Below are 15504 nucleotides of genomic sequence, written 5' to 3'. Positions count from 1 at the left end.
TATTGAATGTGAGTCACTAAATCTGGGGCTACAGTTAACCTAAGCGCCAGCAGATGATGTATATGTTAATTTAACATTTAAACAGCAGCCAATGGGAACAGGGCTGGCTCAACCATGGGACAGAGTGGGTCCAACAGACCCAGGCAGCACTTGACAAGGGGCAGCACTTCAGTGTCAGACCCAGACTACTCCTGTCCTCTGTCTCCGTGGGGGAAGATGCAGTCTGCCAGTAGCATAAACTCATCGTGCACTAAGACACAGAACCGGCCAGAGGCGACAATTAAGGTGGGACAAGTGCATCTCTTCCCTAACTACCTTCCTACTTATTGTACAATTGTGCATAAGCATTGGTTTCATGCAGGTAGGCAGGCTTAGTAAGATCAGCATTCAGGCCTAGTAGGTTAATTTGCTAATCAGTAATGTTACTACTGGGGAGGGTCATTGCATTTTTAGACCCAGGCAGCACAATATATTCAGCTAACCCTGTTTGGGAGTGGTAAATCTATGCTGTGGAGACAAACAGCTGCAGATATTATTTAATAATTTTAGAGGTAATAGGTTATTAGAAATTACTACTATATAGTTCATTCTTCAGCTCTAAAGTTTTGCATTCCCTTTATGTATTTTACAAAAAATTGTGAAACCTGAGAATATTATTAGAAATAAATACAACATGAACACAAACATACGAGTGGCCTATTTATACAAATGCACCAAATTACATTACATTTAAACACATTTGTTATTAAATATTACAGCTTGATATGCAAATAAAGAGAAATCAGAACAGTTGTGCTTCAGACATTTGGCTCTTAAAGGAAAATAATATTCATATGCTAAATCACTTAAAACTGATGCAGAATAACTGTAAAAAGCTGACAGGAAAATATCACCTGATCATCTCTATGTAAAAAAGGAAGATATTTTACCTCACAATTTCCTCAGCTCAGCAGAGTAAGTTCTGTGTAAAAAGTTATACTTCAGCTGCTGCTCAGCTGCAGGTAAAAAAATTCAGGTCATGAACTCTTTTACTGTGATCTCATAAGATTTGACTTAACTCTCATGAGATTTCATTGTAAACTTCCTTACAATGAATAGGGAAATTGTCCCGGGACAGACATACTGATTTGTTGCTTAGAAGTCCTTTACAATGGGAGGTGGCTACTGAGAAACTTTTAAGGTAAAATATCTTTCTTTTTTACATAGAGATGTTCAGGTGATATTTTATAGTCAGCTTTTTACAGCTATGATGCATCACTTCCAAGTGTTTAAACATTTGGGTATTATGGCCCTTTAATATGACATGAAAGTCAAATTTTAACTTTTATAATTCAGATAGAGCATGTCATTTTAATTTACTTTTATATCAAATTTACTTTGTCCTCTTGGTATTCTTTGTTGAAGAGCATACCATAGTAGGAGCGGAAGTGTGTATGTGTCAAACACTATATAACAGAAGTGCTTTCATTTTGCAAAGATGGCTGCCCGCTAGTGCTGAACACTGTATAACATTGTTAAAAACATGGTTACAAACAATGTGGCCACATAGTACTCAGAACACATAGAAATACTTAGGTAGGCTCAGGTGTCTTGAGCACTATAAGACAGCTGCTGCCCTCTAGTGATCAACAATGTATAACATTGTTAAAAACATTGTTACAAACACTATTGCCATATAGAGCTCAGCACTGGAAAATTGTTTAAATGCGAATGTTCTATCTGAATCATGAAAGGTCATCGTTATGAGCAGTGTATTCCTATGACCTTGGAGGTAACCGTTTTTTGTTTTGTTGTTCCCCTTACTTTTAGATTCCCTGGTGTTTTCTGTGGTCATGAGATTTGCTTCTTCTTCCCGTTGATATGAGGTGAGGCAAGCTGGATTAAAGGTCCAGGACTGGCCTCCAACAGATACCCTCATGTCTCCATCCCCAAATACTTTAATCACTTTGCCGATCTGACCCAGAGCCTGCAGGAAGAACAGAGATTGTGAAACAGAGTGAGTTTTTGATTAAAGATATGTGATTCACCAGCATTTATCCCTTTTAGTTTTAGTTAATGCGGACATAGATAAAAAAAAAAAGCTCATTAAAATGTCTTTCATTATTCATATAGGGCACACAAATTGTAAAACAACTTTTCAATTTACCTCTATTATCAAATTTGCTTCATTCTCTTTGTATACTTTGTTGAAAGAGCAGCAATGCACTACTGGGAGCTAGCTAAACACATAAGGTGAGCAAGTGACAAGAAGCATTTATGTGCAGCCCCCAATCACTGGCTAGCTCGTAATAGCGCATTGCTGCTCCTGAAACTAACTAGGTATGCATTTAAACAAAGCATATCATGAGAATGAAGTAAATTGGATAGATGAAGTAAATCAGAAAGTTGTTTAAGAGTGCATGCTCAATCTGAATCATGAAAGTTTATTTTTGAGTGTTACTGTTCCTTTAATCATTTTAGTTCATAGTGTGGTACACATACAGTGATAGAACTACCATTAGTGCAGCACGTGCAATGGCACCAGTGCCCAAGTGCTGAGGGGGAAGACATAGCAGCCAATCTATACATAGTTGTGTTCACTATTAGTGTATAGATATTCTGTCATTATATTGCACAGCATATCATATCTATACAGAGCAGTGTACTCATCACAATATAGTTTGCCCATTATCAGTGTGTATGTATGTGTATATATACTCAAGATTATTATAAAGAAGCATGTATATTATTTTGAGTAGGAGCTACTGATGCAATATATGTTACTTCACACACATGCATTTTGTGATTGGCTGATGGCTGTCACATGATACAGGGTGCATGGAAAATTGGACTAACTATGAAATTTGCCAAAAAATACTCTACTGTTCATTTCAAATTCAAAGTAAGTGCTGTTACATTGTCTTTTTATTGTAAAATTGTTTTCTGTCTTTTGGAATAAAAATATTATTACTTTTTAAAAACTTTTATTTATTTAATACATAAAAAAAATCTACAAGCAAGTAACAGAAAATGCAGGAGTTTATTGTGGAAAATAAAAAAAAAATAGATTTTTTTAAGTGGGTTTGAACTGAAATTGTTAATATTATATATTAACATTTAATATTACATACATAATTCTCCAACCTTGACAAGGAACAGTTTGTAAAATGTTAATGCGTGTCCCAAAAGCATTGATTTGGTAAGTAAAGCAAGCAAGACAGATCACATACAAAATAAGACAGACTACACATTGATAAGGCGTTGAATAATTGAAATTATGATACGAATAAAGCATAGAAGAAGCATGTTATTGAGGTTAGGAAAATCCCAATTTGGAAAACTATTTAGTATTGAAATAATGCTTTGGGCAGATTCTATTAATTTTGTAGCCAACACCAGACTATGAGAGGTAATGTAAAATTATTAGTTTAATTGTTCAATTTGCAGAAATAAAAAGTGTTGTTACGCATTTATTTTCTGTTAAAGGGACACAAAACTAAAATTAAGCTTACCTAATAATTTAATTTCCTTCTTGGCAATGATGACATTCATAACCTGTGGGAATACTATTCCTGGCCACCAGGAAGAGGCAAAGACACCCCAAACAAGGCTATAAATATCCCTCCAACTTTCCCTACCCTCAAGTAGTTCAGCTGAGGATAAGGAAAAGTGAAAAGGGATACAAGGGGTACAGAGGTGCAAAGAAAACGACTACTGCCATTAACAAATAGCATTCGGGTGGGGTTGTGGACTCTGACTGCCATGAAGGAAATTAAATTATCAGGTAAGCATAATTTTAGTTTTCCTTTAATTGGCAGTGAGAGTCCACAATAACATTCATAACCTAGAATTTTGTGAAAGTGTGTAAAGAAGACCACATTGCTGCCTTACAAAAATTATCAACTTATGTCTAATTCTTGAAGGCACAGGTAGTAGACACTGCACAAGTAAAATGGGCCGTGATTCTGGAAGGAGGCTCCTGGCCAGCTTCCCTGTAAGCCATACTGATCAGACTTCTTAGCCAAAAGGAAATAGTAGCAGCTGAGGCCTTTTGCCCCTTGCGCTTAACATTAAACATAATGAATAAGGAAGAGAATTGACAAAACTCCTTAGTTGTGTGAAGATAGAATTTCAATGCTCTGACCACTTCCAAATTTTCAACAGTCTAGTTAGAGGAAGACAGGTTGCGACAAAGAGAAGGAACCACAATTTGGAATTTGGATTCAGTGTCCCTTTAAGCTCTACAGGGGAGCAACATGTTTGAAAAAAAACTCTTGAACATCTGGCAAACTAGCCCACTTCTTGTGAAATAACACCGAAAGGGCAGATATCTGACCCTTGACAGAACTGGCCGACAGGCCTTTCTCCAGATCCTCCTAGAGAAACTGAAGGATACGCAGAGTCTTTACTCTACAACAAGAAAAACCTCACTGGTCACACCAGTGAAGCTACGTTCTCCATACCTTGCAGTAGATGTGGCTGGTGACTGGCTTGTGAGCCTAAATAATAGCATCATCACCTTTTCAGAGAATCCTCTCTGAGCCAAAATCAACCGTACAATCTCCAGGCAGTCAGCCTCAGAGTATCTAGATTTTGGTACAGGAACGGTCCTTGAGTCAGCAGATCCTGTAGAAGAGACAACCGCCAATAAGGAGCAGACGATAATCTCACAAGATCTGTGTACCAGTTGGAATTCTGTCCTGTTTGATCAGGCAATCGATTGACCTTCCTAGAAATGCGCCTAAAGACACAAAAGTAAACTCTGCGTATGATCTTGAGCCACTGGAAAGGATGGAGACTGAACCAGAATGTTGTCCAGGTACAGGGCCATCGTAATACCCTGCAAACTAACAGCAGCCAGTAATGTTACCAGCACCTTGGTGAACACTTGTGGTGCTGTAGCCAGTCCGAAAGGAAGCACAACAAACTGGTACTGCTAGTCTAGGAAGGAAAAACTAAGGAAATGGTAGTGATCCTTGTGGATCGGGATGTGAAGGTATGCGTCCTTTAAGTCTATAGGGGACATGAACTGACCCTCTTGAACTAGGGGAAGAATAGACCTTATCATTTCTATCTTCAAGTTGGGAACCCTTACGAATTTGTTGAGTACCTTCAAATCAAGAATAGGGCGGAATGTGCCCTCCTTTTTGGGAACCACAAAGAGATTGGAGTAGAACCCTTGCCCCTCTTTCAGCTGGGGGAACTGGGACCACTAATCCCATGGCAACAAGGTTGTCCACACCACAAAGCAGAGCAGTTCTCTTTACAGGGTTTCCCGAGACCCTTGACAGCAAAAGGATGAGACAGAAAGCCTTATCTGTAAACCTGGTGAACAATGTCCAGAACCCAAGGGTCATGGATGGAGTGAGACCATTCCCTCTGATCTTGGGTACCGGGAAGACTTCCGGCACCCTAGGCCAAGGTCTAAACGCCAATTCCAGTTTTTGAACCTGGTCCTCCTCGGGCGGCTTAGCTGAAGCTGATCCGATTTCAGTCTAATTGTGCCCTCCTCAGAGTCCTCTTCCAACTCAGAAGGGTCAGAGGAAAAAATTTCAGAGCTTACTAAAGGGTCATCTTTAGAAGGTTGGCCAAAACTATCGGTCGCTCTGCCTTCACACCAGGGCTACATTTCGGAGAACAATGCTTAACCAGGGCAGCAGACACAGCCGCCTCAATACGGGCTGAAAGATCATCGGTTAGACGGGCCACCACAGGCGAGGCCTGAGAAGCTGTAGTAGGGCCTTCCAGGAACTGAGCCTGAGGAGGCTCTTCCACGATCTGACCACCTGGGCCTCCTACGTTAGAAGTCAGGACATATGATAAACAACTATTACAGAGCTGCACTGGAGGGTTTACAGTTGATGATTTGCAAAGCATACAATTTTTATTATCAATAGAAGTCACAGAGGAAGATTCTTCTCTAATAGCATAGAATCATCAATAATGAACGAAAAGTTATTTGCGAACACACAGTGGTGTATTTAGGTTCCATGCACTAAATAACTGTCTACTCGTAAGCCCTGTTCATGACGTTTTACCCACTCCGGATCGGCCGAGCCGCGTTGCTACTGCTCTCCCACAGGACTACTGCGCACTGGATCGGACATGGAAAAGGCGCGAAAAGGCCCTGGGGGGGAACAAGTTGACACCCACTGATGCGGTAGTAACACATAGCCTAGCATCTTATCACACCCTGTGACAAAAGACACAGATCCTAGCGCAGGAACAAGACCCACCTGTTTATTAGACAAAATGCTATGAAAGAGGGGCGAACTTACCTATCATAAGTCTGTAATTTAGTGTGAAATACACTGCTTTATCAGACAGAGGATTTAGGTTAAACTGGAAAGAGGCATGGCAAACCCATCGTCGACCAGTACAATTTTGTACCAATACTCCATCAAGATTTACAAATCTTTATTATCTCGGCTCACTGAGCTAATCCATCATAAACTTAATTTCTTCTTAACAGAAGACCTTTCGCTGCCTACCTCTATGATACGAGGAAAATAACTACTAGAGGGTAGGGGAAGTGGCAGGGATATTTATAGCCTTGTTTGGGGTGTCTTTGCCTCCTATTGGTGGCCAGGAATGGCATTCTGACCGGTTATGAATGTTATCATGGACTCTCACTGCCAATTAAAGGAAAGAGCAAAAAATGTTCTCTTGTGTTAGAGCATTTTATAATTGCACTGTTTGCATAATTGTGTTTAACTCCTGCAAACATGTTAAACACATAGTTAAAGTCAGCTCCAGTACAGTGATGCACTACCGGGACCTAGCTACACACATATGGTGAGTCAATGACAAGACACATACTGTATGTGTGTAACAACCAATCACCAGCTAGCTCCCAGTAATGCATTGCAGTTTCTGATAACAGGGATACTTTGAAATGTTTATAAAATTGCATATCTGAATCATGAAAGTTTAATTTTGACTTTCATGTCCCTTTAAGACACCTTGTCACATTAGTAGGTAGAAATTTAAAGGTAAAGCTTATATTATCAAGAGCAATGAACAGACAAATGGAAATGTAGCATTTATCATTTACAGAAATGCTGGAAAGTAAAGTGACACAATCCATTTTGTTCATTGATTACTTCAAGTTACTCACAGGGGCCATATCATCTGTCCACTCCCCATGATCAACTTGGAGCTTCTTGACTGTCTCCGTGTTATCCATCACACGCACAACATCACCAACCATAAAGCTGGTGTGCTAAAAAGAAAGGACAAGAATAAGCTCTCTCTGTTTGTGCAGCAAGGGAATAAACTGATACAAGGTCAAATGCTTTCTGTATTTAAAGGGACATTATAATCAGAAAATAAGCCGTTCTCTACTGACAGAGCAATGTGTTCTCTGCAAACAACTGCTCAAAATATTTTTGTGATTTAGCTAGAGAGAAATAAAAATCAAACAAATGACTTCTCTCACGCCCTGCTGATGGTAGGGCTTAGAAGTATAAAGTGAATCTTCTGAGTCTATGATTTAGCCTTTTTCTATAGGACAAATAGCATTACTCTTGTTAATTTTCCATTTTCATTCCTCCGCAGTTGCCCCCATCTTTTTTATACTTATGATTTGCCTGCAGTGTGTCTCAGTAAACCCTAGAGTGCTTGATGCAGGCTGTCTGTAGACTGTGCCTATACAGCTGTATATTGGCAGTCTGCAGTGTGTCTCAGTATACCCTAGAGTGCTTGATGCAGGCTGTCTGTAGACTGTGCCTATACAGCTGTATATTGGCAGTCTGCAGTGTGTCTCAGTAAACCCTAGAGTGCTTGATGCAGGCTGTCTGTAGACTGTGCCTATACAGCTGTATATTGGCAGTCTGCAGTGTGTCTCAGTAAACCCTAGAGTGCTTGATGCAGGCTGTCTGTAGACTGTGCCTATACAGCTGTATATTGGCAGTCTGCAGTGTGTCTCAGTAAACCCTAGAGTGCTTGATGCAGGCTGTCTGTAGACTGTGCCTATACAGCTGTATATTGGCAGTCTGCAGTGTGTCTCAGTATACCCTAGAGCAGTGTTTTTCAACCAGTGTGCCGTGAGAGATCCCCAAGTGTGCCGCGGCAGACTGACAACAGTGCGGGGGGGTCCCTCTTTCAAATTTTGAAATATTGGGAGGTATGTGACAGGCTCATCAGGCATCATTTACAACCATGACATTGACGTTCATTCACAGACAATCATTATGATTGCTTGTGAATGAATGTCAATATGTCATGTATAGTTTGTAGGAGGCATGACAGCACAGTACAGTGTGTATGTGTGTATATGTATATATGTATGTGTGTGTGTGTGTGTGTGTATATATATATATATTGTATATATACTGTATTAGGCTACAATGTGTGATTTTGTAAAATTTTGGGATGGTGGTGTGCCACAGGATTTTTTAATGTAAAAAAGTGTGCCACAGCAAAAAAAAAAGGTTGCAAATCACTGCCCTAGAGTGCTTGCTGCAGGCTGTCCATAGACTGTACTGATAGAGCTGTATATTAGCAGTCTGCAGTGTGTGTCAGTATACCCTAGAATGCTTGCTGCAGGTTGTCCATAGACTGTACTGATAGAGCTGTATATTAGCAGCCAGCAGTGTGTGTCAGTATACCCTAGAATGCTTGCTGCAGGCAGTCTATAGACTGTACTGATAGAGCTGTATATTAGCAGTCTGCAGTGTGTGTCAGTATACCCTAGAATGCTTGCTGCAGGCAGTCTATAGACTATACTGATAGAGCTGTATATTATCAGCCTGCAGTGTGTGTCAGTATACCCTAGAATGCTTGCTGCAGGTTGTCCATAGACTGTACTGATAGAGCTGTATAGTATCAGCCTGCAGTGTGTGTCAGTATACCCTAGAATGCTTGCTGCAGGCAGTCTATAGACTGTACTGATAGAGCTGTATATTAGCAGTCTGCAGTGTGTGTCAGTATACCCTAGAGTGCTTGCTGCAGGCTGTCCATAGACTATACTGATAGAGCTGTATATTAGCAGTCTGCAGTGTGTGTCAGTATACCCTAGAATGCTTGCTGCAGGCAGTCTATAGACTGTACTGATAGAGCTGTATATTAGCAGTCTGCAGTGTGTGTCAGTATACCCTAGAATGCTTGCTGCAGGCAGTCTATAGACTATACTGATAGAGCTGTATATTATCAGCCTGCAGTGTGTGTCAGTATACCCTAGAATGCTTGCTGCAGGCAGTCTATAGACTGTACTGATAGAGCTGTATATTAGCAGTCTGCAGTGTGTGTCAGTATACCCTAGAATGCTTGCTACAGGCAGTCCATAGACTATACTGATAGAGCTGTATATTAGCAGTCTGCAGTGTGTCAGTATACCCTAGAAAGCTTGCTGCAGGCTGTCCATGGACTGTACTGATAGAGCTGTATATTAGCAGCCTGCAGTGTGTGTCAGTATACCCTAGAATGCTTGCTGCAGGCAGTCTATAGACTGTACTGATAGAGCTGTATATTAGCAGTCTGCAGTGTGTGTCAGTATACCCTAGAATGCTTGCTACAGGCAGTCCATAGACTATACTGATAGAGCTGTATATTAGCAGTCTGCAGTGTGTGTCAGTATACCCTAGAAAGCTTGCTGCAGGCTGTCCATGGACTGTACTGATAGAGCTGTATATTAGCAGCCTGCAGTGTGTGTCAGTATACCCTAGAATGCTTGCTGCAGGCAGTCTATAGACTATACTGATAGAGCTGTATATTATCAGCCTGCAGTGTGTGTCAGTATACCCTAGAATGCTTGCTGCAGGTTGTCCATAGACTGTACTGATAGAGCTGTATAGTATCAGCCTGCAGTGTGTGTCAGTATACCCTAGAATGCTTGCTGCAGGCAGTCTATAGACTGTACTGATAGAGCTGTATATTAGCAGTCTGCAGTGTGTGTCAGTATACCCTAGAGTGCTTGCTGCAGGCTGTCCATAGACTATACTGATAGAGCTGTATATTAGCAGTCTGCAGTGTGTGTCAGTATACCCTAGAATGCTTGCTGCAGGCAGTCTATAGACTGTACTGATAGAGCTGTATATTAGCAGTCTGCAGTGTGTGTCAGTATACCCTAGAATGCTTGCTGCAGGCAGTCTATAGACTATACTGATAGAGCTGTATATTATCAGCCTGCAGTGTGTGTCAGTATACCCTAGAATGCTTGCTGCAGGCAGTCTATAGACTGTACTGATAGAGCTGTATATTAGCAGTCTGCAGTGTGTGTCAGTATACCCTAGAATGCTTGCTACAGGCAGTCCATAGACTATACTGATAGAGCTGTATATTAGCAGTCTGCAGTGTGTGTCAGTATACCCTAGAAAGCTTGCTGCAGGCTGTCCATGGACTGTACTGATAGAGCAGTATATTAGCAGCCTGCAGTGTGTGTCAGTATACCCTAGAATGCTTGCTGCAGGCAGTCTATAGACTGTACTGATAGAGCTGTATATTAGCAGTCTGCAGTGTGTGTCAGTATACCCTAGAATGCTTGCTACAGGCTGTCCATGGACTGTACTGATAGAGCTGTATATTAGCAGTCTGCAGTGTGTGTCAGTATACCCTAGAAATTTGCTTGCTGCAGGCTGTCCATAGACTGTACTGATAGAGCTGTATATTGGTAGTCTGCAGTGTGTGTCAGTATACCCTAGAATGCTTGCTGCAGGCAGTCTATAGACTGTAATGATAGAGCTGTATATTAGCAGTCTGCAGTGTGTGTCAGTATACCCTAGAATGCTTGCTGCAGGCAGTCTATAGACTGTACTGATAGAGCTGTATATTAGCAGCCTGCAGTGTGTATCAGTATACCCTAGAATGCTTGCTGCAGGCAGTCCATAGACTGTACTGATAGAGCTGTATATTATCAGCCTGCAGTGTGTATCAGTATACCCTAGAATGCTTGCTGCAGGCAGTCTATAGACTGTACTGATAGAGCTGTATATTAGCAGCCTGCAGTGTGTGTCAGTATACCCTAGAATGCTTGCTGCAGGCTGTCTGTAGACTGTACTGATAGAGCTGTATATTAGCAGCCTGCAGTGTGTGTCAGTATACCCTAGAATGCTTGCTGCAGGCAGTCCATAGACTGTACTGATAGAGCTGTATATTAGCAGCCTGCAGTGTGTGTCAGTATACCCTAGAATGCTTCCGGCAGTCCATAGACTGTGCTTATACAGCTGTATATTAGCAGTCTGCAGTGTGTGTCAGTATACCCTAGAATGCTTGCTGCAGGCAGTCTAAAGACTATACTGATAGAGCTGTATATTAGCAGTCTGCAGTGTGTGTCAGTATACCCTAGAATGCTTGCTGCAGGCAGTCTATAGACTATACTGATAGAGCTGTATATTAGCAGTCTGCAGTGTGTGTCAGTATACCCTAGAATGCTTGCTGCAGGCAGTCTATAGACTGTAATGATAGAGCTGTATATTAGCAGTCTGCAGTGTGTGTCAGTATACCCTAGAATGCTTGCTGCAGGCAGTCTATAGACTGTACTGATAGAGCTGTATATTAGCAGCCTGCAGTGTGTATCAGTATACCCTAGAATGCTTGCTGCAGGCAGTCCATAGACTGTACTGATAGAGCTGTATATTATCAGCCTGCAGTGTGTATCAGTATACCCTAGAATGCTTGCTGCAGGCAGTCTATAGACTGTACTGATAGAGCTGTATATTAGCAGCCTGCAGTGTGTGTCAGTATACCCTAGAATGCTTGCTGCAGGCTGTCTGTAGACTGTACTGATAGAGCTGTATATTAGCAGCCTGCAGTGTGTGTCAGTATACCCTAGAATGCTTGCTGCAGGCAGTCCATAGACTGTACTGATAGAGCTGTATATTAGCAGCCTGCAGTGTGTGTCAGTATACCCTAGAATGCTTCCGGCAGTCCATAGACTGTGCTTATACAGCTGTATATTAGCAGTCTGCAGTGTGTGTCAGTATACCCTAGAATGCTTGCTGCAGGCAGTCTATAGACTATACTGATAGAGCTGTATATTAGCAGTCTGCAGTGTGTGTCAGTATACCCTAGAATGCTTGCTGCAGGCAGTCTATAGACTATACTGATAGAGCTGTATATTAGCAGTCTGCAGTGTGTGTCAGTATACCCTAGAATGCTTGCTGCAGGCAGTCTATAGACTATACTGATAGAGCTGTATATTAGCAGCCTGCAGTGTGTGTCAGTATACCCTAGAATGCTTGCTGCAGGTTGTCCATAGACTGTACTGATAGAGCTGTATATTAGCAGCCTGCAGTGTGTGTCAGTATACCCTAGAATGCTTGCTGCAGGCAGTCTATAGACTGTACTGATAGAGCTGTATATTATCAGCCTGCAGTGTGTGTCAGTATACCCTAGAATGCTTCCGGCAGTCCATAGACTGTGCTTATACAGCTGTATATTGGCAGTCTGCAGTGTGTCAGTATACCCTAGAATGCTTCCGGCAGTCCATATACTGTGCTTATACAGCTGTATATTGGCAGTCTGCAGAGTGTGTCAGTATACCCTAGAATGCTTGCTGCAGGCAGTCTATAGACTGTACTGATAGAGCTGTATATTATCAGCCTGCAGTGTGTGTCAGTATACCCTAGAATGCTTGCTGCAGGCAGTCTATAGACTTTAATGATAGAGCTGTATATTATCAGCCTGCAGTGTGTGTCAGTATACCCTAGAATGCTTGCTGCAGGCAGTCTATAGACTTTAATGATAGAGCTGTATATTATCAGCCTGCAGTGTGTGTCAGTATACCCTAGAATGCTTGCTGCAGGCAGTCCATAGACTGTACTGATAGAGCTGTATATTATCAGCCTGCAGTGTGTGTCAGTATACCCTAGAATGCTTGCTGCAGGCAGTCTATAGACTGTACTGATAGAGCTGTATATTATCAGCCTGCAGTGTGTGTCAGTATACCCTAGAATGCTTGCTGCAGGCAGTCCATAGACTGTACTGATAGAGCTGTATATTAGCAGTCTGCAGTGTGTGTCAGTATACCCTAGAATGCTTGCTGCAGGCAGTCTATAGACTGTACTGATAGAGCTGTATATTAGCAGTCTGCAGTGTGTGTCAGTATACCCTAGAATGCTTGCTGCAGGCAGTCTATAGACTATACTGATAGAGCTGTATATTATCAGCCTGCAGTGTGTGTCAGTATACCCTAGAATGCTTGCTGCAGGTTGTCCATAGACTGTACTGATAGAGCTGTATAGTATCAGCCTGCAGTGTGTGTCAGTATACCCTAGAATGCTTGCTGCAGGCAGTCTATAGACTGTACTGATAGAGCTGTATATTAGCAGTCTGCAGTGTGTGTCAGTATACCCTAGAGTGCTTGCTGCAGGCTGTCCATAGACTATACTGATAGAGCTGTATATTAGCAGTCTGCAGTGTGTGTCAGTATACCCTAGAATGCTTGCTGCAGGCAGTCTATAGACTGTACTGATAGAGCTGTATATTAGCAGTCTGCAGTGTGTGTCAGTATACCCTAGAATGCTTGCTGCAGGCAGTCTATAGACTATACTGATAGAGCTGTATATTATCAGCCTGCAGTGTGTGTCAGTATACCCTAGAATGCTTGCTGCAGGCAGTCTATAGACTGTACTGATAGAGCTGTATATTAGCAGTCTGCAGTGTGTGTCAGTATACCCTAGAATGCTTGCTGCAGGCAGTCTATAGACTGTACTGATAGAGCTGTATATTAGCAGTCTGCAGTGTGTGTCAGTATACCCTAGAATGCTTGCTACAGGCAGTCCATAGACTATACTGATAGAGCTGTATATTAGCAGTCTGCAGTGTGTGTCAGTATACCCTAGAAAGCTTGCTGCAGGCTGTCCATGGACTGTACTGATAGAGCTGTATATTAGCAGCCTGCAGTGTGTGTCAGTATACCCTAGAATGCTTGCTGCAGGCAGTCTATAGACTGTACTGATAGAGCTGTATATTAGCAGTCTGCAGTGTGTGTCAGTATACCCTAGAATGCTTGCTACAGGCAGTCCATAGACTATACTGATAGAGCTGTATATTAGCAGTCTGCAGTGTGTGTCAGTATACCCTAGAAAGCTTGCTGCAGGCTGTCCATGGACTGTACTGATAGAGCTGTATATTAGCAGCCTGCAGTGTGTGTCAGTATACCCTAGAATGCTTGCTGCAGGCAGTCTATAGACTGTAATGATAGAGCTGTATATTAGCAGTCTGCAGTGTGTGTCAGTATACCCTAGAAATTTGCTTGCTGCAGGCTGTCCATAGACTGTACTGATAGAGCTGTATATTGGTAGTCTGCAGTGTGTGTCAGTATACCCTAGAATGCTTGCTGCAGGCAGTCTATAGACTGTAATGATAGAGCTGTATATTAGCAGTCTGCAGTGTGTGTCAGTATACCCTAGAATGCTTGCTGCAGGCAGTCTATAGACTGTACTGATAGAGCTGTATATTAGCAGCCTGCAGTGTGTATCAGTATACCCTAGAATGCTTGCTGCAGGCAGTCCATAGACTGTACTGATAGAGCTGTATATTATCAGCCTGCAGTGTGTATCAGTATACCCTAGAATGCTTGCTGCAGGCAGTCTATAGACTGTACTGATAGAGCTGTATATTAGCAGCCTGCAGTGTGTGTCAGTATACCCTAGAATGCTTGCTGCAGGCAGTCCATAGACTGTACTGATAGAGCTGTATATTAGCAGCCTGCAGTGTGTGTCAGTATACCCTAGAATGCTTCCGGCAGTCCATAGACTGTGCTTATACAGCTGTATATTAGCAGTCTGCAGTGTGTGTCAGTATACCCTAGAATGCTTGCTGCAGGCAGTCTATAGACTATACTGATAGAGCTGTATATTAGCAGTCTGCAGTGTGTGTCAGTATACCCTAGAATGCTTGCTGCAGGCAGTCTATAGACTATACTGATAGAGCTGTATATTAGCAGTCTGCAGTGTGTGTCAGTATACCCTAGAATGCTTGCTGCAGGCAGTCTATAGACTGTAATGATAGAGCTGTATATTAGCAGTCTGCAGTGTGTGTCAGTATACCCTAGAATGCTTGCTGCAGGCAGTCTATAGACTGTACTGATAGAGCTGTATATTAGCAGCCTGCAGTGTGTATCAGTATACCCTAGAATGCTTGCTGCAGGCAGTCCATAGACTGTACTGATAGAGCTGTATATTAGCAGCCTGCAGTGTGTGTCAGTATACCCTAGAATGCTTCCGGCAGTCCATAGACTGTGCTTATACAGCTGTATATTAGCAGTCTGCAGTGTGTGTCAGTATACCCTAGAATGCTTGCTGCAGGCAGTCTATAGACTATACTGATAGAGCTGTATATTAGCAGTCTGCAGTGTGTGTCAGTATACCCTAGAATGCTTGCTGCAGGCAGTCTATAGACTATACTGATAGAGCTGTATATTAGCAGTCTGCAGTGTGTGTCAGTATACCCTAGAATGCTTGCTGCAGGCAGTCTATAGACTATACTGATAGAGCTGTATATTAGCAGCCTGCAGTGTGTGTCAGTATACCCTAGAATGCTTGCTGCAGGTTGTCCATAGACTGTACTGATAGAGCTGTATAT

The 15504-nt window shown here is 42.0% G+C and overlaps 1 protein-coding gene across 6 annotated transcripts in view; it reads right to left on the bottom strand.

Moving 5' to 3' along the window:
* The window catches only part of MIB2 (MIB E3 ubiquitin protein ligase 2), a 451988-nt gene that overhangs the window by 109941 nt on the left and 326543 nt on the right, over nucleotides 1–15504 (bottom strand). For 5 of the 6 annotated variants that reach the window (XM_053690538.1, XM_053690540.1, XM_053690541.1 and 2 more), the window contains 2 exons: nucleotides 7097–7201; nucleotides 1804–1966 (listed from right to left, as the gene is read on the bottom strand). In XM_053690538.1, coding sequence (XP_053546513.1) covers nucleotides 1804–1966; nucleotides 7097–7201 — 268 coding nt within the window. The remainder of the gene's footprint in view (nucleotides 1–1803; nucleotides 1967–7096; nucleotides 7202–15504) is intronic. The other variant, XM_053690543.1, reaches the window with a different exon arrangement.

This window comes from Bombina bombina, chromosome 8, assembly GCF_027579735.1.
Source record: "Bombina bombina isolate aBomBom1 chromosome 8, aBomBom1.pri, whole genome shotgun sequence".
In the NCBI taxonomy this organism is placed as follows: Eukaryota; Metazoa; Chordata; class Amphibia; order Anura; family Bombinatoridae; genus Bombina; species Bombina bombina.
The sequence above is the reverse complement of the archived record's forward strand: the minus strand, read 5'-3'. Positions and strand labels throughout refer to the sequence as shown.